The following is a 23,660-nucleotide window of genomic DNA, read 5'->3' as shown; positions in this document are numbered from 1 at the left end:
TAAAAGTTTGCCACTTAGCCTTCTTTGTCTTATCTTTTCATTCCCTGCCTTGTTTGCATTTCAGTCAGTGTATTTCAGACTTTCATCTCTATGAGGACTGACCTGCAGCGATACGGTTCACAGCTGAATCAGCAAGTGTATGTGTGTGTGTGTGTGTGTCTGTCCGCTTACTTTGACCTCTCCGTCAGTGCCCGCAGTAAACAGCCGGGTCTGTGTACCATCCAGGACCATGGTGGAGATCTCAGCGTTGCCATGGCAACGATGGAACTGCTTGACCTTTTGGCCCGTGTCAGCCTGCCAGCAGATCACAGAGGAGGCAGAGTCACTGCTGACTACCTGCACACGCAAACGCACACAAACAAACACACACACACAGAGAAAGAGGATATCAATCATCAACAAGAGTTTGATCTGTTTTATGCTGTGAGACGGGCAGGTTCCACTGATGTTTTCTTTAATGACTCTCACAAAGCCAAACCACTCTCCTCGCTTCGTTTCACTTTATTTTTGTGCTAAGTCTCCAAGGACAAAAATATGCTACTAATGCTCCTGTCAAGTGGGAATAAAGGCTTAAAAAAATCAAGTGTGGATGCACTTTATAACATGAGAGATGTTCATATTGGATGCATTAGCTATTTTTTATTTGTGTTTTGTTGCTCCACTGTGTGGGAAACTAATATTAGCTGTCTAAGTCTGTCGCAGAGTGGGGCAAAAGGGACAAAACATGCAACAAAACAAAATAATGATGCATATGTTCAAAGAAAAGGTAGAAAGCATTATCCCTTTGTGAAACAATGAGACAAATGGCAATGCAATGCCACAGTTATATCAAACTGTTGCAAACCAAAGTGTTATAAAAAATAAATTAAATTTAGGTCTAACAGTACCATGACAGCATTCCCAGATGTTTACTGAAGTCAGCATAATTTCTGACCTACGAATACAACCTATATTTGCATTAATATTTTTGCATTTAAAATGTTTGAAGAAACTATTTTAGAATTTACAAAACAATGTCACACCAAGGTCCATCTAGTAGCTGTTCTGTAGCTTTTGATCATATTACACGATCTTTATCAGCTAATGGACCTTGTCCTTAAAGTGCTTAGAGAAAATTAAAATTTGAACAAAATCTGTAGTAAAGAGCATTTGAAGTGATGATCGAGAATGAACTTTGAAACTTAACTACTGTAGAATTCATCAGTATCTTTGAAAGTTTTCTGCTCACTAAATTTATTGTTAGTAGCTCATACATCACATCCAGGTCACAATATTTATATCCTGCCTATCTATTTCTTGCAATATGCCTCTGGACAAAGGTATATTAATTATAAAAATCTAACAAAAATATTTTAAAAAAATTATAAAAAAGTGAGAGATGTAACTCAAAGAAATAATGTCTCAGAGAGCTACTTCCCCTGCATACCTGTCTGAACAGACTGTTATACAGCACACAGGTAACAGGGTGGTCATGGCTGCTGGTCCTCTTCTCCTCCTTCACGGTCTCTAGCAGAAGAAGCAAGCTGTTGAAGGAGAGCAGGAGGAACTGATGCTCCTCGTGGAGGAACAGGAGGGTGTGTGTGTCCTCCTGTGTCTTTGGGAAGACACCAGCCAATCGGTGGACACACTGCTGACTGGAGACATCCCATAGACACAGGACCTGGAGAGACAATGAAGGGGAATGCGTATTTTGTAGGGGTAGAAGACATAAGAATCCCCACATGAACAGGAAAAAAAAACGTCAAACCTGCTACTATAAAAACCAATAAAAACCAATGATTATCACAAGACACTGTTATAATTACCGAACAATTACAATCATTCCTGAGAGTGCCACTTAGTCAGAATTCACAATAACCCTGCCAAATTGCTTTATGCCACAAACAGGATGACTCTTCCAGAGGAAACTGAGGCAAAGCTTTCAGAGTTTCTTGCAATGGCAGATGGTGTTTGAGCAGAAAGCAGCTGGAACATAAATCACTTCTAAAATATTAATTCTCCTCAGAAAAACCAAAGAGAAGGCAAACATGCACAGAGCTACAATGGGTAGAGGAAAAGCCGCACAAGCACCAACATCCTCTTTGCATTAGAAAGACAAAGGCTAATGTGGTCTTAATTTTTGCTCAGGTCTTACAATGTGTGAAACAGGCTACCAATCATCTGTACCGCAGCCTTCTTCCTCTGCAGTAATTATAGCAAGGTATCACAATTAATATTATATGAGAGGGCTCTTTATCATTACATTATCTCTTCTAGCAGAGTGCTGCGCACAGAGACACACACTCCTACCTTATCTTTGGAGTAGCTGAGCAGTTGTTGCTTGGTCTGTATGAAGCAAACTGCGACGACAGGGCTCGTGTGCCCACTGAGCGCACACACTGGCTCCGAGGTCACATAAGGGTTCCACAGCAAGACCTGATGATCCACACCTGCTGTGGCTACAATCAATCAGAATGTCCCAAATTAGCAGGGAAGCTAACAGCAGTTAATTACAGCAACCATACTGTTTGTAGTCCCCTGCAAGCAATTTAAAGGAGCATTTGACGGTACTTATTTTTTTTTTATGTATTGGTGAGTACATAGAAAAGTACTGTTACAGCATTTGTTTTGCCTGCAAGTTTTGTTTTTGTGAAGTTTTCGCTTATTCAAACCAAAGGCTTAAGGATAGGATAGAGAATGTAATACCATTTGTGATTTTGGTCTCACAAGAAAAAGATTAAAAAGAGAATGGTCCAAATCAAAGGCTGAGATATCCTGACTTTTCGTCATTAGTATGGATCATGCTCCAGCTCCCCTGTTGACATCTTAAGGGTTGTTTTTTTCTAAAACAGAGAGTTCTTTCATAGCCCACAGAAGGCATAAAACTGTTTTCACAGACTGAGGAGCACTTCTCGTAACAAGTTAACTAAACTTTATGTGAACTTTATGAATTTGCCCCCACCTATCAGATTGAGCCCACGGTGGTGGTCCATGTCCCACACTCCCCTCTTTGTAATGAAAGAAGTGACTCGTAGACGCCTGGTTTCCTTTTCCCTCCAGCCAATCACCATGCTGCTCAGTGGTCTGGTGCTACACGACACTAAAGCCTCCAGTGATCCCAGGTAACGCACTACAGGAAGCAGGAAGGAGACAAAAAGTTAATGTAGTGTGTGGGGTGCCAGATACTGGAATTAGCTTCACTACATCCAGAAAAGAGTGAGAACAGAACAAGCCCGCTCATGATTGTCATGTTGTTTTGAAACTGGATGTGAAGAATACATATTTGTCTATAGTTTCTGTTTTTCACTTTTCTGTTTTATAAATCTGTTGTTTAGAATTCATCAGCACCACACACTCATGAGACAGCTTGACAGCTAGTTTCAAATGTAGAACTGAACAAAGCAATACAAAGTTTATATTTTACGATAAACTGCAACTGACTTGTAACGTGAAAGTACGGATCACCCGGTTACGTTATGATTTTTGTTGCGTCTGTAGTCTGGGATACCTCAGGGAAACCTGTGCATTTTAGAGAAGTATCCACACACCCTGACCATGGGGGAATGTGTGATGAAGTGGAGAGAATAATAATGATGCTAATAATATCATTTTTAAGAAATTAAAAAATATGAGAAAGAGTAAAAGCATTCATAAAAATCAATGAAAAGCAACTCTAAAATAGTGAGTTCTTAAAAAAAAAAAGATTTGCTTCCCTGATCTCCTCCGGCAAGTCATTCCACAGAAGAAGAGCCTGAATAGAGAATAACTTATCACCTTTACTTACCTTTACACCTTTACTTAGTTTTGCTCAGTTGGTCAGTTTCATATTTAGGAGCTAAGCCACTACCAACCTTAAAAAGTGATAAATAAAATTTTCAAAATTGACTCTAAAACAGACTGGGAGCCAATGAAGTAATTTTAAAACCCGAGTAATGTGTTCTCTCTTTTATATGATAGAGACCAATAGGCGTCACTCATTAAAATGTTTATCTGTACAGATTTGATCCTAACCGTACAAACTCATAAGAAAGGAAATGCCGCTGGCTTTCAAGCAGCTGCTGTGTGCAGAGCAATAATGAAACAGAAGTTACTAGTAGAGGGAATAGATTCATTTTGAATCCAACAAATCTAATGTAAAACCTCAATGCAGCATATGTTGATGATGAAACACAGTTCATTTCATTTCTTCCAATTGATACTTCTCTTTGCTGATGCCAAAATTCTTGCACTACCAGACCTCTGAAGGACAACCACTTTCTGAGATGGCTGTGGTAAATGTGTATTGACTGCAGCCCTTTTGCATTGTAAACCAGCCAATCCACAGGCGCTCAGCACAGCATACAATTACGCCGGTTTGATTTGCTCACTGGTATTACAGAAAATGTAATGGATCTTGCATCGCCATCTATCTCAATTAACACTTTGACTGAGAACAGCTAAATTGGATGCCACATGTCTCTATTAGAAGCTGCTTAGCTTTCAAATACTGCACAAATAACTGTGGGTTGTGAGATGGCATGTGACAGCCGTAGGTCAAAGATCGGCTGCATAGCCAGGGCAAATAATTACGTCTGATTACATTTCATACACCAGATCTTTTCTCCGCCCCGTGAATTAAAAGATCAGTGGGTTTTCAGACAGCCTCACATGACTCATCATTGTTTAATGAGGCCTTGTCTATTTCACTGACACGCACCAAATCAGAAAATCCAACTATTTGTGATGCAGACCCAGATACATAACATCTGCTTTAGCCACTTTTATGGCTATGAGTTTAGAATCTACATCAAAGCAAACCTTTTTTTGTTCTGCAACAAATCGCTGCACATTTTTGGAAATTTGATGTTACCTACACACCAACGTTTATCCTTAATGTTCTATTTCCTTTCTTTGATCACCACATTAGGCAGATATGTTAATGCTTTCCTCGCTCACAAACACACACTTCCTACACCTCACCTTCCTTGTCCTTACAAGTCTGTGTCCATCCCAATTTCCTCCTAATTTCCTCTCAATTTTCCTCTCTACCCCCCCCCCCCCCACCAACCCCATCCAATCCTTCCTCTCTCTCCTTCCTTCCCCCCCTTCTCTCTCTGGTGGCCCGTGAGCCTGAAGGTTTGGAGGTCTGGATAACCAGCCATGTCTAATGGTACAAAGCCCACTCATACTGCAGGGTGGGCAACTTCAAAAGAACAGCACCAGCACCCCAGAGGTATGCAAACACACACATATACACTCGCACACGTTCCCCTCCTTTCCTTTCTCACACTCTGAAAACACCACACACTCACACATATGCAGACACAGAAATCCTTAACATGCACTATCTCTTACTGTTTTACACACACTCGCACACGCAGCCTGTAAAATTTCAATTAACCAGCGCTTTTAATGTTTTGGCATTGTCTCCTCTATTTCCCCCTTTTTTTGTTTTCCCTTTGTTTTCCCATTTGTTGTGCTTATTTTTATGCACTTTATTCTTGTTTTCCCCCTTTATCTGGATCTCCCCTTTCAGCCAAGCTAATCTCAGAGCGCTGCCTCTGCTGAATCATTATCAAACAGCCCAGTGACTCTTCAGAGGGGCTCTATCCAAATGACGCAATCAAGATACAACTAAGCGACCTCTTTGTTACCCACGCTGAGCTGAAGTGAGGAGTCTCAGGGGGCCAGACCTCAAGCCTGTGACTTTCTGCCAATAGTCAAAAGTCTGGCTATGCAAGACTATAAAGTGGATGACTCAGGACTCACAGCATATGTGTGTGTGTGTCTGTGTGTGTGTGTGTGTGTGTATGTGTGTGTGTGTGTGTGAGACAAAGGCACGCCCATGCATTTCCATGGTGTTGCATAAGCTGTTATTGTAGTGACACTGAAAAAGCGAGAAAGTATGCAGACTGTGGCTCTCATCCCAGGTGTCAAGGTGAAAGTGTGATTGTCATCCCTGACACCCACCCACAGTGTGTTCTTTCCATTTTCTTTCTCACTGTCGTCTCTCTTTGTATCCTCGCTTTCATTGTATCCAACTATTAAAACTATTTTTGAACTCAGGCAGATAATTAGGAAAAAAATAACAGGATTTTAGGGGCACCAACATGAATCTCCAATGCTTTCAAACAACAGCAATCAGAGGAATCTGGTTATTTAGAAATACCAGCTTTCTGATATTTCAGCATGTTGGAACACATCTACCATTGTACAGTACGCTCTTTCTGCTGACCCCTCTCATTTACATACAATATGAAATGTGTTTGTGGGGAGACGAGACAATGAAGAGTGAGGGAAATGAAAATAAAGCTACAACAAAGACGTGCTTGTGTGCATTCTTTACAAGTCATTGGGTATTATCAAAGAGACACAGAAAAAAATAGGTTTGTATCTATGTTTTATAACAACATACTGTACATAAACAGAACATTGTGCGTGTGAGCTTGTGTTTCTTACCTTTTCTAACCCAGGCAGGTGCGTGTACTTGGTGTGTCACAGTGTAACAGGAGTGATGTTTTCCTTTGACCAGCTCGTCCCATAGGATGATGCCTGCTGAATCTGAGTCCATCCTCAGACTGGGTTTCTCAAACAGAGAGATCTGAGCTGAGGTGAAATATAAAGCACTGACCTGGGAAAACACATACATACACACTGTTATGGAGCAATGGGCTGAAGAACACATACAGATGATGCAGAAAGATGAAGACTCCTGACAATGTTCTGCCTCCCTCCTCCTCCCTCTTTCTGTCTCTTTTTCCTTTACTTTTCTCAGTCTGTGGATTACCTGTCCTCCAATGTCCCCTATGGTGAGAACGGCCAGGTCAGGGTGAGAGGGATCAACCCAGTAATCGAGACACCAGGGAGTAAACTTCAAACCCTAGAGAAGATGAGAACTGGTGTGTAATATCCATCAAAAAGAATGCAACAATAGGAGTTAATGTGATGATAGAAAACGCTCAAACCAACAGAACCATAACATTATATATTGTTATATACTGTTGTTTTTTCAGGGGGAGCAGGATTACACCTGTTACCTGGAGTTTATACTTGCAGCTGAAGTCCTGTTTAGACAGTATGTCATAAAAACACACCTCCTTACTCGTAAATGACACAGCCATCTGAGAAAAAGGAAATAACGAATGGAACAGAGAGACAAGAAGATAATGAGCAATCAAATTCATCAGTAGGATATAATAATGATCTGACAATATCTGTGATGAATCGATGTACGACTGAAAGGTCTTCATGTGTGTCATGCAACTGAATTACATCTGTCACCCGCGAATTTGAAGATTAAAGAACGCTAATTAAAAATATTGATCAATAATTAATGGTCTCATTACAGAAAAATGAATGTTTATTTTCTGAACATTATGCATAAGCTGCATGTCTGCAATTCCATTAACCACTGCCACTGATCAATAATTAATTGATGGAGTGAAACGCTTGTTTACCTCTGTGCAGTAAAATGTCTGAACCAATAATTGAGACTCCCTATTAATTTTTTATTTATATATTCAGTTCCATTAATAACATACTATGTTACAGGAACTGGAATCTTTCCCTATAAGCAGGCATGGCCCCAATAATAAATAACTGGCTGACTGATCAGTTGTAAGTTATGCAATGTTCAGAAAGTGATCACCTTGTGTATGTTGTGCAGCAGCACCATGTCTGTGACCCAGAGATCTTTGGGTGTGACTGTGCTGTTTTGCAGTCGATGGGTGTGCAGAAGGGACATGTCCTCTCCATCCCGCAGCCCTACAGTTCCTCCTTTACTCACAGTCAGATACTGGCCTGAACTCTGCATGTACAACACCTGGAGAGTCCACAGGACATTACAGAGCAACAGTATTTTACCTAGACAAATATAGGGACTGGGCAAAGTAACAGAAAGATTCTAGGTACTTTACACTTTTGTAAAAAATGACCTTCAGAACAGCTTTAATACTCTTTGCAGTGCAGTTTATAATATCTTAATGTGAAATCAATTACTTCAAGCCTTTAAAATGAGATTAAAATATTTCAGCTATTTTATATTTTCCTCTCCTTCATAGCTGCTCTATGCTCCACCCCAAATCTTTGTCTTATTGGATGCAAGTGAATAGAAGTGAGCAGGCCATGTCCTGTGCTGAAACCAATAAAACAAAGAGGATTAATGAATTATGGGATTTTATTGGCTGAACTACAAGAACAAAACAGAGAGCTGCAAAAAAAGGCTGGAACCGACAGTGTCTGATGGGAAAGAGACACTATCTTTAATGAAAGAAAAGGTTTATTAATACTCATAGAATACAGGTCAGGGCTTAGATGTACTACCAGTGTAATTACTGCAGACGGGGTCATTTTACCACAGCCAACTGCAAGCTTTGCACCTTCTCTCAGATTGGTGTGCCATGTAATTATCTCTAATTATTCTAACTACCTACTTATCTACAACCATGTTTTTCTGTTAACTGCTGTATATATTACTTTAAAAACTCACCTGACTGTCTGCTGTCTCAATTAAGTCCTACTGAAGCTGTAATTGTTGAATGGTAACAAAATGTGTTTTAGTGTTTTGTCCTGGTTTAAATCGTGAGGTGCTCAAATGTTACTGTTAATGGGGGCTGTAATTTCCCAGTTAGTTTCCAATATGGAAACCTTTAGCTAGTCATGAAGACCAAACTCAGACTGTGGCTCTCATCCCAGGTGTCAAGGTGAAAGTGTGATTGTCATCCCTGACACCCACCCACATTGTGTTCTTTCCGTTTTCTTTCTATAAGAACAGAATGTAAACTGGAATACAAGATGTTTGCAGACACAGAGAAACATTAGCAGTAATTTGGTGTCACGTTTTTGGCCGCCTGATGAATGTACATCCAATACTCACTTAACTTTTTAGCTCTGTCTTGGTCACTACCATCTCCTGAGGGAAATATGTGGCTCTTTAGCTGTTTTCCACTACACCATGTTCACTGGCTAGTTGCTAACTTCTGCTGTTTGGTGCTGGGAAGGGAGCATAGACTATAGAGAAAACACTAAAGTTGTGGACAGTAAAACTAAAACTACCCACTGAAAGCTGCCAAAACTTTAGGTAGAACTGAGGCAAATTGCAAAGTCATATGATAATTCTCTGTGGGTTCGTCACTACAGGCAAATCCCTTTTACATTACACAGTCACATGATCTGTTGTTACATACAATTTTGATTAGTGTAGCTTTATATTTTTCGCATTTTCTATTTACCCTGCTTAAGTCCTGCCACACTTCACACATTAAAGACAGAAACTATAGTGGCATTCAGTGGAGAGCAGCACTCCACCAAGGCCATTGTCAAACAACATACACCAGACATCAGAGAGAGAAAAAAAAAAAAAAATCATCTAATTCATTGTAAATGATCTGGATCTGCCCCAAATTTAATTGGATATTGCCTGGCCCATGCCTCATCCCTCCACAAAGTTTGGTGCAAATCATTTCATTATTTTGTGTAATCCTGCTGACAAACAAGCAAATAAACGGACATGGGTGAAATAATAAATAATAACCTCCTTGGCGGAGGTAATTAAAAATCTTCTAAGTGACTTTAGTCTGTCTGCCTCTTTTAGACTGATCTAAGTTAAAGGGGTGAAAACCTTCCAGTCATTTGGAAAACAACTGACACAACATTCTGACACTTTGACATTCTCAGGATTGAAAGATTAAAGTGGTGAGCCATCACTTTATCCACAGCAGTAGGCACTTTATACCAGCCACTTAATTTACATATTAATTGATAGATGTTAAAGGAGTCCAGAGCCATTTATCTCAAAAGAGGTGTGCCATTTTGATGAGCAAGACCCTAATACTTTTGAACATTTCCTCACACAATGTTTAATAACGTTAAATTCCTCCCAGTCAGCAGATTTTGGGATTCTCCAGTCAGTCAATGTCAAAATGTTTTTTTAAATAACATGCTGAAATGGATCAGATGTTTAAAATGGGCAACATGCTCTCACCCTCATAACAAACCCTTCCTCTCTTAGGTCTCCAAGAGGTCCATTGACTTTTACCTTTTGAACCTGGTCTCGATGTGGACAGGTCAGGGTGCGCGTGGGCTTCCAGCAAGGCACAGTACTGGTTCTGGTGTTCTTCACTTTATCTGAAAGCTCCAGCAGCAGAAAAGAACACAGGCCTCCCCAGTCGATACGTCCTTCCTCCTTCACGGCGTCACTGTCCAGAAGGAGGCCGCGGTGCTCTTGAGTGACAACCACACTATCGAACAGGAGGCCATATTCCTCCTTGCAGCCACGGCCTACTAAAGAGCAAGCCAAATCCATGAATTCAGTTCTGGACAAGGAGCGAGATGCACCCGAGGCATCCTGCATCAAAGTCAACAGGATTATGAGACATTGCACTGTGGCTGCGAGCAAAGTGTGGCACACAACACACATATACTGTATAATATAACACTGTTTTTTTTAATTGTTTCCCATCTGAATTAAATGTGCTTTAACACGAGGTCTTTAATAAACTGACGGACTCACCAGGAAGAGGTTCTGTAGCTTTCTATAGTCCTCAATATTCATCCTGCTCTCAAGCTGTGCCACCTCCATCCTGGTTCCCATGGTTACAGCTCACCTGTCAATCAATCACCAACATACCAGACACAGTCAGACAGGTACAGCATGTGTATGCGGGTCTGTGCTGAAGACTCAGTCAAATAATAAATTCCTCACTTTCTAGGTGTGACATGACGAAACAAGATGTTCCCAGCTTGAGTAATCCCTTAGTAACCTTCCATATCTGTTTCACAGCGCCACCATAATCACCATAATCATACAGTGAAGTCACAGCAGCAGCAGCAGACTTCTTTTGTTAGCGCTTTTCACTCTATCCAAACATGACTGTGTTGAATGGTGTGCTAAGGTCTTTCATTTTCAACAGAATTTTTCCCCCAGCTCAGTGGCTTTCAAAAGTGGGTGAATAGGTCCCCAAAATTATACCTCAGAAATGGTTCAAGGAGGTGGCAGGTTGCCAAAGCATGTCAAGTCTCTGTTGTGTCAGGTAATGTGAAATGCAGAGAGAAAATGCAGAAGTGCAGAAGTCAGGTAGATGAGCAGTATGAATAATACTATGAATAAAAGGTCAGATTTGTTAAGTTAGCCTGTGCTATGATTAAAGGTGTGTTTGAGGTCTAATAGAGAAATGTTGATGAAAGGTTTCATTTTAACATTCTACAAAAGACCACAAAGGGCAGTGGAGGACAGCAAACACCCTCAGTTCAATTTTTAGCCCGACATGAACGTTTATGAGACAAATTCATTGGAAATGGCATCACACTGAGCTGAGATTTAGATGACAGGTTGTGTAATGAAAGCTAAAAATCAATGCTTTGCTGAAGCTGTTATCTTTTTCTTAACAGAGATTAACTACAGTGTGATCTTGATATTATGGTTTATCCACCTTTTATTTTCACCACTGACAATGAGTAGTAGACTGCGACAGATTTGTTTATGCCACTGTAATAAACAGAAAGAATGGTGAAACCTTGGGGGCAGTTCGCTCATGTTTTGTTGATGAGTGTGATAACTTTAAATCCTGGCTTCTTTTGCAGCAAGCAGCTGGCATAAGTCTTTATGTGATTACACAGGCACAGTTAAATAAAATTAACACAAAAAGTGGCCCATATTTGTAGATGATGCACCATAAATACTGAAGTAAAGAAGTAAAAAGGCATTACTTTTCAGTGCTCCTGTCATTGGTTTCAATCTGCTTTCAATCATGTACATTTTACAAGACAACTCAATGGAAAAATAAAAATATATATAATGCTGTCATATCTGCTGGAAAACAATATCCACTTACCAGTGTTGTCCCTCTCCTTCCTCAAGTTTCAGTCAGCCTTCTTGAAACTGTCACTGCTGGATTTCTATCTGGGTTTTATTAGAGTTGGACAGAGTATCATCCACTGCAGTCAAACTGTCCAAAAAAACCCTCAGTACCAGGCTGTAACTGGATAATGACAGGCTCTTAGCCTGGCAACATCACTGTCAAGTTAGCTGCACCTTGACAGGACTGCCAGTGTGTACACACTTCAGTCAAGCAGGTTTTTAATCATAAAGTCCATATAGTAGAACTGAACACACAGTTTCTCCGTTAATAACACATTCAAACTTACCAAGACATCCAATTTCATCCCTTCAGTCAACAATGGGTGTCCACAGCAAACTGTCCCAGAGTCCCTATGCATCTGAGGTGCTGAAACACACCATTTAAAAAAAAAAAAAAAATGTATGACAGTTCAAACAAATCCTCAGTCTCTGGTTAGTCTGTCTTGGCCTTGGCTGGGTCTTGTCCGCAGGAGATTAAGGTGATTCCCAGAGCCCGAGCTTTGTGTCCAGAAGTTTGTCTAAGCCAGCGATGTCTGAGAAGCAATCAATGCTAACAGCCCTGGCTGCAGCACACACACCCGCAGAGAGTTAACTAACTGCCCCCAGTAGCCCAGACAGTGGTGGAGGCCACACACACACACACACACACACACACACAATTCTTTTCTTTTATTATCCCTCACTCTCAAAGACTCTAAGGCTAAGTTTCCTGGCAACCAAGTAGTCAAAAAGAGTTGTGTTTGTGTGTGTGTGTGTGTGTGTGTGTGAGAAACTTCTATTCACAGATTAGGCACTGAAGAGAACATAATCTGTGTGAGGTACAATTACTCTCTGACACAGACACACAACCTGCACACACACATATACCATAGCTACAGCGACACAATTCATGAGAACATTAGTATTCTACTGCCCCTCATAAAAGTGTTCATGCATTGAAACAACAAAAAAAAATACTGATGTGAACCTGGACCTGAACAAAAATAAAAACACACACCACCAGAGCTTTATAGTGTCATTCAAATGCCTTTGAGAAGGCATCCTGTGGGTCACTCTGTGTACACACGCAGGCACGCGCACACACACACACACACACACACACACACAAATACAAATGCACGCACACGCACACACGCGCACACACACACACACACACACACAAAAAAAAGATTTAAAAAAAAAAAGTCTCTTAGGGTTTTGTTAAAACTGAAACAAATAGATTGCATGTGTGACTGCAGGCGTGAATACAACCCCAAAGCTACACACCCAACATAGATGTTATCATTTCTCTTCCTCCCCGCTGCTTCAGTGACCACGACCAATCCCTGTGTGTGACTTAATGGCCTGGAATAACTTGAATTAGCTGATTATGGCGGTCGTCAACAGTGACAGGATCAGAAAATTAGGTCTCAGCAATTTCAATAATAAAGCTTTAGAAATTAACACTATCACAATTGGATTACAGCAGTGCATGTAGGAGCGAGTACAGAGCCCGAAATAGCCAACCACAAATCCACCATGGAAAATCCACTATTATACGGGGAGAAGAATGAAGTTGCTGGAATGGGGGAAAAAAATTGGTGCGGATCTTAGCACTTGGGAGGAAAGAGGTGCCATCAAAGAAAACAGAACGCAAGGGCAACTGAGCGGAAATGAAGCACTTTCATACAACAATGGAAATCTGAAAAGAGACCCACTTTTGAAAATCTTCCTCAAATATTGGAACTCTTTTATTTGCAATGAAAAAAGAAATGTGATTGTTCAACACGCTCTTTATGACTCTGGTTTAATAGTCGTTTTGAATTTCAGGTCTCATTACTTTTTGTTTAATGGTTGTTTTGAATTCAGGTTTCTATTTTAATAAGATTTGGCTGATGGAACGCTGCCATGGCCATCGCACATTAAAGTATCAGACAGTGAGTGACAACAGAAAAGTAAAATGATACATTCATAGTCAAATATATTTGTGTAAAATAATGACTTATTCCAATTTTGCTGCTTCAAATTCCTTGACATGTTGATTAAAATAAAAATAAGTTGTTAAATATCAATTTAACATTGTGTTCATCTATAATCATGTCTATTTGTCTGGAAATAATTGTCTTATTACGTTTAGGCAGTCTGAGATGTTCAGTGGAGTTTTTGTGGTGAAGTTGTGTAACTTCTCGTGCTGTACCCTCTGTCCCTAAAATAAACCTATTAAAGTGACATTTAACCACCTCCTAATGTAGACTAGAAGTGGGATTAACTCGAACACTGGGGTGTGGGTACAGTTGTAGCTGTGCCCCAGCACCTTCCTGTGTGAGATAATGGTGCAACTGGTGTCTATAATAAAAGCTGCTCAGTGATTTCTGAAATGTCTAGTCGGATCAAAAACTGTGACAGCTTTGTGTAACACCATGCATTCTACTGTATGTAGATCTTTTACAACAATAGCAATCAATACTATCAGCAATACTATAGCAATCAATAAATCCAGTGTTTCAAGGTGAATTTTGGTCTAAATACATACAGTACACCTTCTGAAGGGTCACAAGATAATTAAGAAAAAAAGTGACTGACAGGGTACACACACAATCCCAGTACATAAACTTTTTTGTTAGTATACAGGAAATGTGAAGACTTCACATACACTTCTGTAACTAAAGTGACAGACTGCACAGCAGGTGAGTTACTGCTCACCTGGATGGGTTGTGTTTATGATGCACTGGATGAAGCAGCGCACTCTAGCAGACAGCAAACAGCAAACACAGCCTCCATTTCAAATTCCCAAACATTTCTCCAGACCTTGACTTCTTGACAGGATCTGAACATAACAGATTTAAGTTGAAAATGATGGATGCTGATAGTGGCAAGATATTAGTACCAAGTAGAAGACACCACTGTGTGTGTTTTTACAACCAGAAAAGGCAAGGAAATGAAGTGAAAACCCCCAAAATTTCGGAATGTGTTTGGAAACTGAATGCCACTTGTTTTTATTGTAACTTTTTAAGACTTTTGCAATTGCCAAACTTTTGAGGACATGAAAAATGATCACATTCCCCTATACTTTTTTAGTCCTACACAGTACTGAACAGAGAGAGAAATATATAGAGGAATATTGACTTAAGAATCTGATAAAAGAACAACATAAAAGAGAGTTAAAAATCCCTGGCAATTACTGTCAACCTGATTTGCTTTGAACCTTAAACTACCTGATCTACCCTCAAAGCTACAGAATTATAAATTATACAGCCCAAAATAATACAATGTCTTTACAAATTACACAGCCTCATATCACCTTTTCTCAAATAAAAATGTCTGTCGGTGTGTATGTCTTCTCAGGCTGCTACACCACCGTCTTGAAGGCCTGCAGTATCATGTTGGTTTGGTGGATGAGCCGGTTGGCGCTGACAAACACGTTTATCACTCTGGAAACAACCGTGACATAGACACAAGGATGCACTTGTCAATCATACAGCAGAGAACCATGGCAACAATATCAGGATTGATCCAGGAAACATTTTGATCTGGCTGGATTGGAGAATGTCAGGCTTCAGAGAATACAAGCCAGCATGAATCCACAGGAAATGGGTCAAGGGAATTATTCAGCAATGGTAGAAATTTGATAGAAGCTGGCCTGTGATCAAACAACAACCATTTACATGATCGTGACATTGTGTGCATATGCATGCGTGTGTGCGTGTGTGTGCATATGCATGCGTGCATGTGTGTGTGTGTGTGTGTGTTTGTGTGTGTGTGTGAGTGTGTGTGAAAAGGAAAAACCGATGAGAGAAAAGGAAGAAAAACAGAGAAAACTAGAAACAGTGTCATACTTTCCGTCTTTGAAGTATGTTTTGAGAGTGTCGCTGAAGCTCTTGGAGTATTTCACAAACTCTTTCTTCTGCTGTTCCAATGCCTAGCCAATAAATACAGACAGCCTTTCAGCTCCACTTATTTCACGGAGACTGTTTGTGTGTATGTACTTTTCCCTCTTCATGTATCTACTTACCCGTCTGTTCTGATACTGGTATTTCCTGAAGACAGTATTAACTGTGTCTAGCAGCTCCTTTATGGCACTGGCAATGTCTCTGTGGATATGACACACAAATAAAGTGCATGTTAATAAAACAATATCTCAAAATCTGTCTGGTTTTATCAGGCAGTGATAACCCTGAAACAACAGTTCTTTGATCCTGCTCGTTGTCTGCCTTTCTTCCCCTGTTGTTACAAACTGCTTGCACCTTCAACTTTTTTTCTCTCCTTGTATGCACTTGAAATCTGTCGTTTCATAACTTAAATTAGTAGCATTCCATTTGAATTGATTTTTTTTCTAAGCCGTCCGCTGGGTAAGTAACTTAAGCAGTGACTCACTAAGAGTATTGAATTCCATCAAAATAATGGCAAAGTGAGCCAAGGAAATGAAACGTTTCTCACTGTCTCTCCACCGTCTCTAGTGTGTGTGCGTGTGTGTGTGTATAGTGCAGTGGACAAAGATACAAAACCTTGGAGGTTTGTCATCACTATTCCATCACATACATATAAATAACTAACACTAAGTTCAGTACCTATGCATGTTTATGTGGCATGTTTTAATGATTTGATTTCTAAACCTGGGTCATGAGATGACACCCCAGCTCCAATTGTTGATGAAAACTGTGAGATGCGGTTGAAAGCTTGTGAGTGGACCAATGAGTTGAGATTATTTCATACTTCTTCTAAACCATTCCTTGATATACCACAGCACAAATGACCAGTTAGAAACAATCAAACAATCTCAAATGAATGTCAAACACTCTCTGGATGTATTGAGATTAATTTGAGCACAGTTATTTACTTCTTGCTTCTTCTTCTTCTTCTTCTTCTATCATTTTACTGATAAACTGTTTATTGCACACAAACACAAACTATTTTGCTAAGTGAAGGTGCTGTAGTAAAACAAAACCATATCTTGTGTTTCAGTTCTTAAGGTGTGTGCAGACAGAGAGTAAAGTGACTTTTCAACTCACATTATTCGCATGACTTTAACTACAGGTCTGTTTGTGCAGTTAAACAACCAATGTCCTCTGATACAGACATTCACTCTGGTTAGCAACATAAGTATGCACTGATTGCAAAAGTGTGTAGACTGTGCCTATGAGTCTGTGTTTGTAACAACCTCAAAACCTGCCACGAACTATTGACAGATTTTCAACTTGTGCTGACTCCTGGTTGTCTCATTATACTTCATAGAATGAATGAATTTTGTTTTTTGTTTTTATGAAACAAGGGTCTTCATCATGAAGACACACACAGTGTATCAAAGCAATTTACTATAAAAAAAAAGAAGAAAGATTTTACCCATGGGAATGATTAGTTAAAGTCCTTGAGACATCGTCTGGCAGTGTATTCAATTAATAATTACTAATTAATATTAAAGATGAAAAAATAATACAGGAAGTTTGACTGAAACTTTTAAGCAAAAATAAACCTGGCGAATATTGCACACACACACTCGCATTCACACACCGAGCTGTCTTACTTGATGGTCTGTAGGAAGCCTACTCTGTCATTGATCTCATCTGGTATGGTGCTGAGGATGTGTCTCAGAGCTCGGGCCCTCTCGTTCAGCTCCTGGAACTCTGGCTCTCGTCTATCAATCATGAACTCTGAAAACACCAAAAGGAAGAGAAAAATACAGATCTCAGTGACAGGCACGTTAACACACATGTAAATACTGTGCATTCAGGAAGTGTTCAGACCCCTTCAATTTTTCACATTGTTATGTTGCAGCCTTATGCTAAAATAAAAAAAGGGTATTTTTTCTCCTCACCCATCTAGTTTCAATAACCCATAATGACAAAGTAAAAACAAAAGAATTTTAGAAATATTTTCAAATTTATTAAAAAGGAAATTATTAAATATCACAATTACATAAGTATGGAAGTTTCTCCCATCTCCACACAGGATATCTGGAGCTCAGCCAGAGTGACCATCAGGGTTTTGGTCACCTCTCTTACCAAAACCCTTCTCCTTCGATTGCTCAGTTTGGCCGAGCAGCCAGCTCTAGGAAGAGTCCTGGTTGTTCCAAATGTCTTCCATTTAAGAATTATGGAGGCCACTGTGCTCTTAGGAATATTCAATGCAGCAGAAATTTTCTTTGTAGCCTTCTCCAGATCTGTGCTTTGACACAATCCTGTCTCTGAGCTCTGCAGGCAGTTCCTTTTACCTCACGGCTTGGTTTTTGCTCTGATGTGCATTGTCAGACCTTATATAGACAGGTGTGTGCCTTTCAAATCATGTCCAATCAACCAAAAGAAACATCTCAAAGATGATGAAGAGAAATGGGAGGCATCTGAGATAATATCCAAGTATCATAGCAAAGGGTCTGAATTTTTCTGTAAAGATTTCTAAAAATCTGTTTTCATTGTGTCATTATGGGGTATTGAGTGTGGATTTATGAAAATGATTGCTTTTTTTATTTTAGCATAAGGCTGCAACATCACAAAATGTGAAATAATTGAAAGGGTCTGAAGACGTACTGAATGTGCTGTAGCTGCAGGTGACACCAATATAAAGCAATAAATGACAGTAGCACATGCGAAAAACACATCTACAGTCAAAGGTATAAAATGAATACATGACCATGCATATGTGTGCACACCATTTAAAATGGCAATGTTTAGTTTGTTAAGCAAAGGCAGTATTAAGGTAGAATTTGGGATGTGCCATGCAGGAGATGCATTTAAAATTCATCCAAAGTGTGTGTGTATATGCGAGTGTGAATTCATTACTACCATCAATCACTGTACACGGCACAAGGAATTCAATTACAGACAGAAATGAAGGGACATTTGAGAGTAGGGAGATGAGTCGATTTGTGGAGAAACAGCTCCCCCCAGTGGCAAATTGAGCTCATGTAATAAGACAAAAAGTAACAGAAACCCCAGTTAGGTTAAGGTGGTTATCATCCAGCCTGCTGAAGCATCCTTACTGTTTGTCAGTTTACAAAGCCTTTCTTTTTGACATAATTACACGTTGTTACAGTTGTCTAGTTTTCCTATGTAACACATCCAATGTCTCCCTCCTTCACTCTTCACACACAACATTAATCAAGCACCCAGCATCATACCTTGCACATCGTCCGCAGCCATGCGAAGTAGAGACTCACTATAGTTGATTTTTAAGTTCTTCTTCTCCAGTATTTTGACAACAATGTCCTGGGTCAGGCCTGGGTTCTCCTTCTCTGCCTTCAGACACACAAACATACAAGTTGCACTGATAGTAATCATAGTCAACTTTGGTCAACTGTGGGACTTATATAATCTACAACTTAACAGAAAGTTGATGTTCTGAAATTGTTGAAAAAGTTAGGTATAGGCCCAGTTATTACAAGAAAGAAGACTGTTCATTCCATGAAATGTAAACAAACTAACCTTTATAAAAGCTGCTCTCAAGGTCTGCGCTGCTGATAAGTTGACTTGCTCCAACTGCAAGTCATAATACACAGACACACAAACATAAGCCAGTAGCACAAACCGTAACATACACACAAACACAAACAGCTCAGCTCTTATCATAGACTCTCCTCTGTCCTGAAAAGTAATTCTGCAGACAGTGCATACAAGCCAGGCAACCCACAATATCAAAGGAGGACACTGTGTTATTGTATTGGACTGTGTACTGCACTGTATTCTGTTCAGTTCCTCTGAGCTCATAGTCTGATATTACTTCACGGTGCTCAGTTTGCACACCATGGACTAACACATATGTTGGTTTAAAATTAAGTATCTCTTCATGATCAACCTTCACCAAAAAATGTTTGTGGAAAAATCGATTTAAATTTTATGCATTTCTTGTCTTTATCGAGGAGTGGACAGACTAGAAATGAGGGGAGAGAGGATTGGGGAATGAAAATGGTCAGTGCCACAAACCCATAGGCCTCCCAGAGGCTGTAAAAAAAAATTCAAGTTGATAAATTTATAGTGTTTGTCAGGCTTTGAAAGACAATACTCCTGTTCTGGTGGTATAATATAAAATAGCCCTGCTCTTTAAGTGTGTGCTCTGTGTGTGTTATCCATTGATTTGCTACATAAAGAGCATAGATGTCGGTTTTAAATTGTTTTCAGTACAAACTGCAATGTAATTTGTTTGATAAATGAAGCCCATTGTTGTGTTCTCAAGTTTGTGCCGCCACCACATACAGTACTCTCTATTGATTTTCTTTGTCTTGTCAGTTTTGATTTAACATTTGCACAGCACCTCTTGACACTTCCTGTGTTATTTTGAGCTCTGAGTAAATTATAGTTTGCCATGTCTGGGTGTGTACCATTTACATTTGCAGATTTTGTTTTCAAAATTCCAGTTTTTGAAGCGAAAAATTAGCAAAGATAAATAGCTTTTTCCTTTTAAAACTGGTAATTATACAAGAAGGAGATCTTAAATAAACACACTCCACTGAACTTCATGTGTAAATATAATGGAAACACAAGAAACCTAGTCTATATGCGTAAGTTAAGGAAAAACATAACCTGCAAGCACAGTATATATATATATATATATATATATATATATATATATATACATACACACACTTCTCATACACCCAGAAGACACTAGCAGTCTGGTCACTTCACATTACATTACATTTATGTCATATATCCTTGTTAGCACTTTATTTAGCATTTTTATCCTGGCACACCACAGACCTGAACTTGGCAAAAAAAAAAAAATCCTATTCACTGCAATCCGCAACCAGCATTTTCATTAGACAAATACTGCAACCTCTTTCTGCTACACCTGAATATTTACAACAAGGCTCATCGAGATTTCTTTCTCATGCAGCAAACCTTGGCCTTGTTTACTCAGCTTTTATTGTTTTTACTTCAACTGAAACTCTGCATTCTTCACCTGGTTAAAGACGGGATACATCACAGTGTAGAGAGCCATGGAGACTAGTGAGGTGGTGTCGGCTTCATTCTTCATGTCATCCATGGTCATCCTTGACCAATCAATGGCCCTCTGTGTGTGTGCTTGTCTACTGATGCCAGTCTCGCCGCATTCAATCACTCACAGAGACTGACAGAATGGGAGCAGACAAGGACCTGAAGAAGAAGAAGGCAAGACAGGTGAACAAGCAGGGAGATATAGTTGGTGGTGGATGGAAATGACAGTCAAGGATTTAAAAAAAAAAGTATTGCAGTATTTAGATGCCTTTAAATGCAAAAGTGTTTAAATGTTGTATTAAAGCGGGAAGATAAATTTTGGTGAGTCAAAAATGGAATAAATTCAAGAAACAATTTTTTTTTATAATGCTTCCAAAAGTGCACCAGCTCTATTCGATCCATTGCATGTTATAAAATCCCATGTGCACTACTTCCCAGAAAGCCTTTCAGTCACAGACATGATCATCACATAACAGCCGCACTGCAAAGTGTGTAGTTTACTGTTCCACTGGGTGCAATGGTGAGAAACTGGCTTGAGTCATACCTGAACAAGGACAACCTCTCCAATATTACTGCTGCAGTAAAAATGTCACTGTGATAAATATAGAACATTGGCCTACACATTATATGAATATTTACCTCAGCCTTCTCATAAGGAAGCAGTGAATCCTGATGGTTAAAAAAGGGGAAAAATATCAATGATATCCTCTTTCACTGGCCTGTGTTGTGTCTCAGTCACTCACACACACCCGCCTACATGTGACGCCTCCAGGACCAGTTCTTCTTCAACCACTGTTTATTACCTTCACATGATCTACAATGACGTCATTCTTCATTCTACTCATCATACAGATCATTTATTAGAGGGCAGGGAGACTAACTTACATACCAAGTCTCTGTTCAGGAGTGCGTCTTTTCAAAATTACAATGAGTCATCACCTGCTGATCAGACAACAACTGAAGCCTACCTTTTACCTCCAACTATCAGAAGGCACTTTAGTTATGTCGAGGTTTCAGTTTGATCCTTGACACCCACTAATGCACAAACATTATGGTTGAAATTGCATCCATTGTGCCAGTGTTTCTTAATACCAATTGCTAACTAGGATTATAAGATAAGGATTGGTCAGTGTCTTCAACAGCTACAACTGAGAGACATTAACTGACATGGTAACAGACCGCCCTGCCACAGGATTAAAGAAATACCTGAAACATTGACGCAATAAACTATTAATATAGAGTCCTTCTTCTGTAATACTAGAAACAATAAACAAATGTACTTTAATAAGTAATAAATTCTAATAAATTCATTTAAACATTCTGTTGTGGAGACTGTTTTCCTGTGCTTCATTACTTTTGGGATTCAGTTTAGACAGAGTTTTTCTTCGTTCAACATGGGGATAAGTTTACATCCAATGTGTTTGGAAAGTTTGGAAAGAAAGCACAATCGTGGGTAACTCCCAAAATTCACATAAGGTTGTGTCATACCACAATTCATCAATTAGGCTTTAGTCCATTTTCTGTAAATTAATGTGTAAACAACACTTTAACAAAGGCCAAGGTTTCAATCATAGATGTAGGAGACTGTAAAGACTGGAGAGTGGAGAGGTACAGTACTCTCTGTGTATAGGACTTATTTTCGTAGCTATGTATTTGCATATGGTTGATAAAACTGTCAAACACTAGTGTAACACAATCCTAATCACAGTAGTTTAATAATATGCAACAGGGGTCTGGTATTGTGCATTCTGCTTCAGTACTAAGGGTTAATGGCAGAGAAGAGAAACATTAATTAACGTTATTAGTTACACTTGCACTTTACCAAAGATTAGTCACAACAGTAAATGGCGGCAAGGCTGCAACCACTGTTTTGCATGTGTCCTTACAATCCAGATAAGTTTAAAGCCACACGGACACAGTGCTCTCTGACTGCATTAACACTGAACCGACTAGGGCTGGCATTTACAGGCCATTATTTTGCTGTTGTGCTCATTTTGAACCATTATCTTGCATCCACCTGAAATGTTATGGCAGCCACTGAGAGAACTGTGAGTAAAAAGTTCCCTATTTGACAAGTACCGGTTCCTTTTGCAGCTTCATGTAAAATACAACATTCGCCAGATGATGCTGTAGTGCCATAGCCACTGTAACTCTGACAAGTTTGTTACTTCGCTTATAACTACCTGGGAAAAAAACATGTCGGTGATGGAGAGCGTTGACATTCATAGCACGACACTTACCTGCGGTGAGACAGGTGCCAGTGAGTCGAGGAAAGGCAGAGTGCCGATGTCAAGGAGGTGGATAAGTGAGCAATACCTACAGGGAGCGTGCTAACATGAGATTAGCAGCTTAGAGCAGGTGATCAACTCCGTCTTTAGCTAACGAGAGCTATGTCGCTAGCTGTAGAGCCTGGTGATAAAACAGCGGTAACAAAAAATATGTAACAACAACGACCGACAAATGGTTCCGTCGTTTTGTCCTACAGGCAACTCTGCCCCTGTTGTTGTGGTTAGTATCTCATTCAGGAAGTTTTCTGCCTGATAAAACTGTAGTCGAGAGGCAGGGTGGGCGGTGTTGAGAGCGGAGTGGCTGCTTGTAGTTCTTTCAAAAAGCGTCCTTAATGTTTTGTAATTGTAATGGCCACCAGAATAGACTTCAAATCCCAAACAGGTGCAGGTAATGTTTTTTTTTTTTAACCTTTGCGACGCTTTTGTTGATGGAGCCAAGTACGAGTATTTAGCTGTGTCCCACTTTTAAAAAAACATACTAAATAAACACGTCTTCAGTTGGATAAAAAAAATAAGCTAAGAGTTAAAATAAGTGCAAAAATAAGCTAGTTTATCAGCGGAACACGAAATTAACGGTTGCAGTGTAGGTCAAGATAGTTCTCTACCAATGGCAACTATGGTCAGTTAGCTTAACATTTAAACAGCTAAAAACTA

General features: G+C 39.6%; 2 protein-coding genes across 3 annotated transcripts in view; both read right to left on the bottom strand.

The window, feature by feature from the left end:
- LOC130167545 (WD repeat-containing protein 49-like) overlaps positions 1-12,747 on the bottom strand; it is a 29,964-nt gene extending 17,217 nt beyond the window's left edge. The window contains exons 1-11 of one of the 2 annotated variants that reach the window (XM_056373835.1): positions 11,790-12,747; positions 10,469-10,562; positions 9,995-10,303; positions 7,607-7,780; positions 6,996-7,079; positions 6,746-6,838; positions 6,418-6,589; positions 2,942-3,109; positions 2,290-2,438; positions 1,427-1,660; positions 172-336 (exon numbers count right to left, since the gene is read on the bottom strand). In XM_056373835.1, the coding sequence (XP_056229810.1) occupies positions 172-336; positions 1,427-1,660; positions 2,290-2,438; positions 2,942-3,109; positions 6,418-6,589; positions 6,746-6,838; positions 6,996-7,079; positions 7,607-7,780; positions 9,995-10,303; positions 10,469-10,549 (1,629 nt within the window). In that variant the 5' untranslated portion in view covers positions 10,550-10,562; positions 11,790-12,747. The remainder of the gene's footprint in view (positions 1-171; positions 337-1,426; positions 1,661-2,289; positions 2,439-2,941; positions 3,110-6,417; positions 6,590-6,745; positions 6,839-6,995; positions 7,080-7,606; positions 7,781-9,994; positions 10,304-10,468; positions 10,563-11,789) is intronic. The other variant, XM_056373836.1, reaches the window with a different exon arrangement.
- Positions 12,748-14,761: 2,014 nt separating this feature from the next.
- pdcd10a (programmed cell death 10a) lies at positions 14,762-23,519 on the bottom strand. The gene is made up of 8 exons (XM_056373842.1): positions 22,959-23,519; positions 20,684-20,877; positions 19,210-19,263; positions 18,906-19,023; positions 17,316-17,442; positions 15,807-15,885; positions 15,631-15,713; positions 14,762-15,225 (listed from the first exon to the last, which is right to left on the bottom strand). Exons 2-8 carry the CDS (start codon positions 20,771-20,773, stop codon positions 15,144-15,146), a joined length of 633 nt encoding a protein of 210 aa, XP_056229817.1. The 5' UTR covers positions 20,774-20,877; positions 22,959-23,519; the 3' UTR covers positions 14,762-15,143.
- Between the last annotated feature and the right edge of the window lie 141 nt (positions 23,520-23,660).

Source organism: Seriola aureovittata, chromosome 4 (genome assembly GCF_021018895.1).
Source record: "Seriola aureovittata isolate HTS-2021-v1 ecotype China chromosome 4, ASM2101889v1, whole genome shotgun sequence".
NCBI lineage: Eukaryota > Metazoa > Chordata > Actinopteri > Carangiformes > Carangidae > Seriola > Seriola aureovittata.
This window is presented reverse-complemented; position numbering and strand designations above follow the sequence as displayed.

Excerpts from the sequence above, each read along its gene's own strand:
- pdcd10a (XM_056373842.1), bottom strand. The coding sequence starts at position 20,773 with ATGACCATGGATGACATGAAGAATGAAGCCGACACCACCTCACTAGTC. Across the intron at positions 15,886-17,315 it reads GGCTTCCTACAGACCATCAA|AGACATTGCCAGTGCCATAA; the intron begins GTAAGACAGCTC and ends TCATATCCACAG. Across the intron at positions 15,226-15,630 it reads ACATACTTCAAAGACGGAAA|AGTGATAAACGTGTTTGTCA; the intron begins GTATGACACTGT and ends GGTTGTTTCCAG.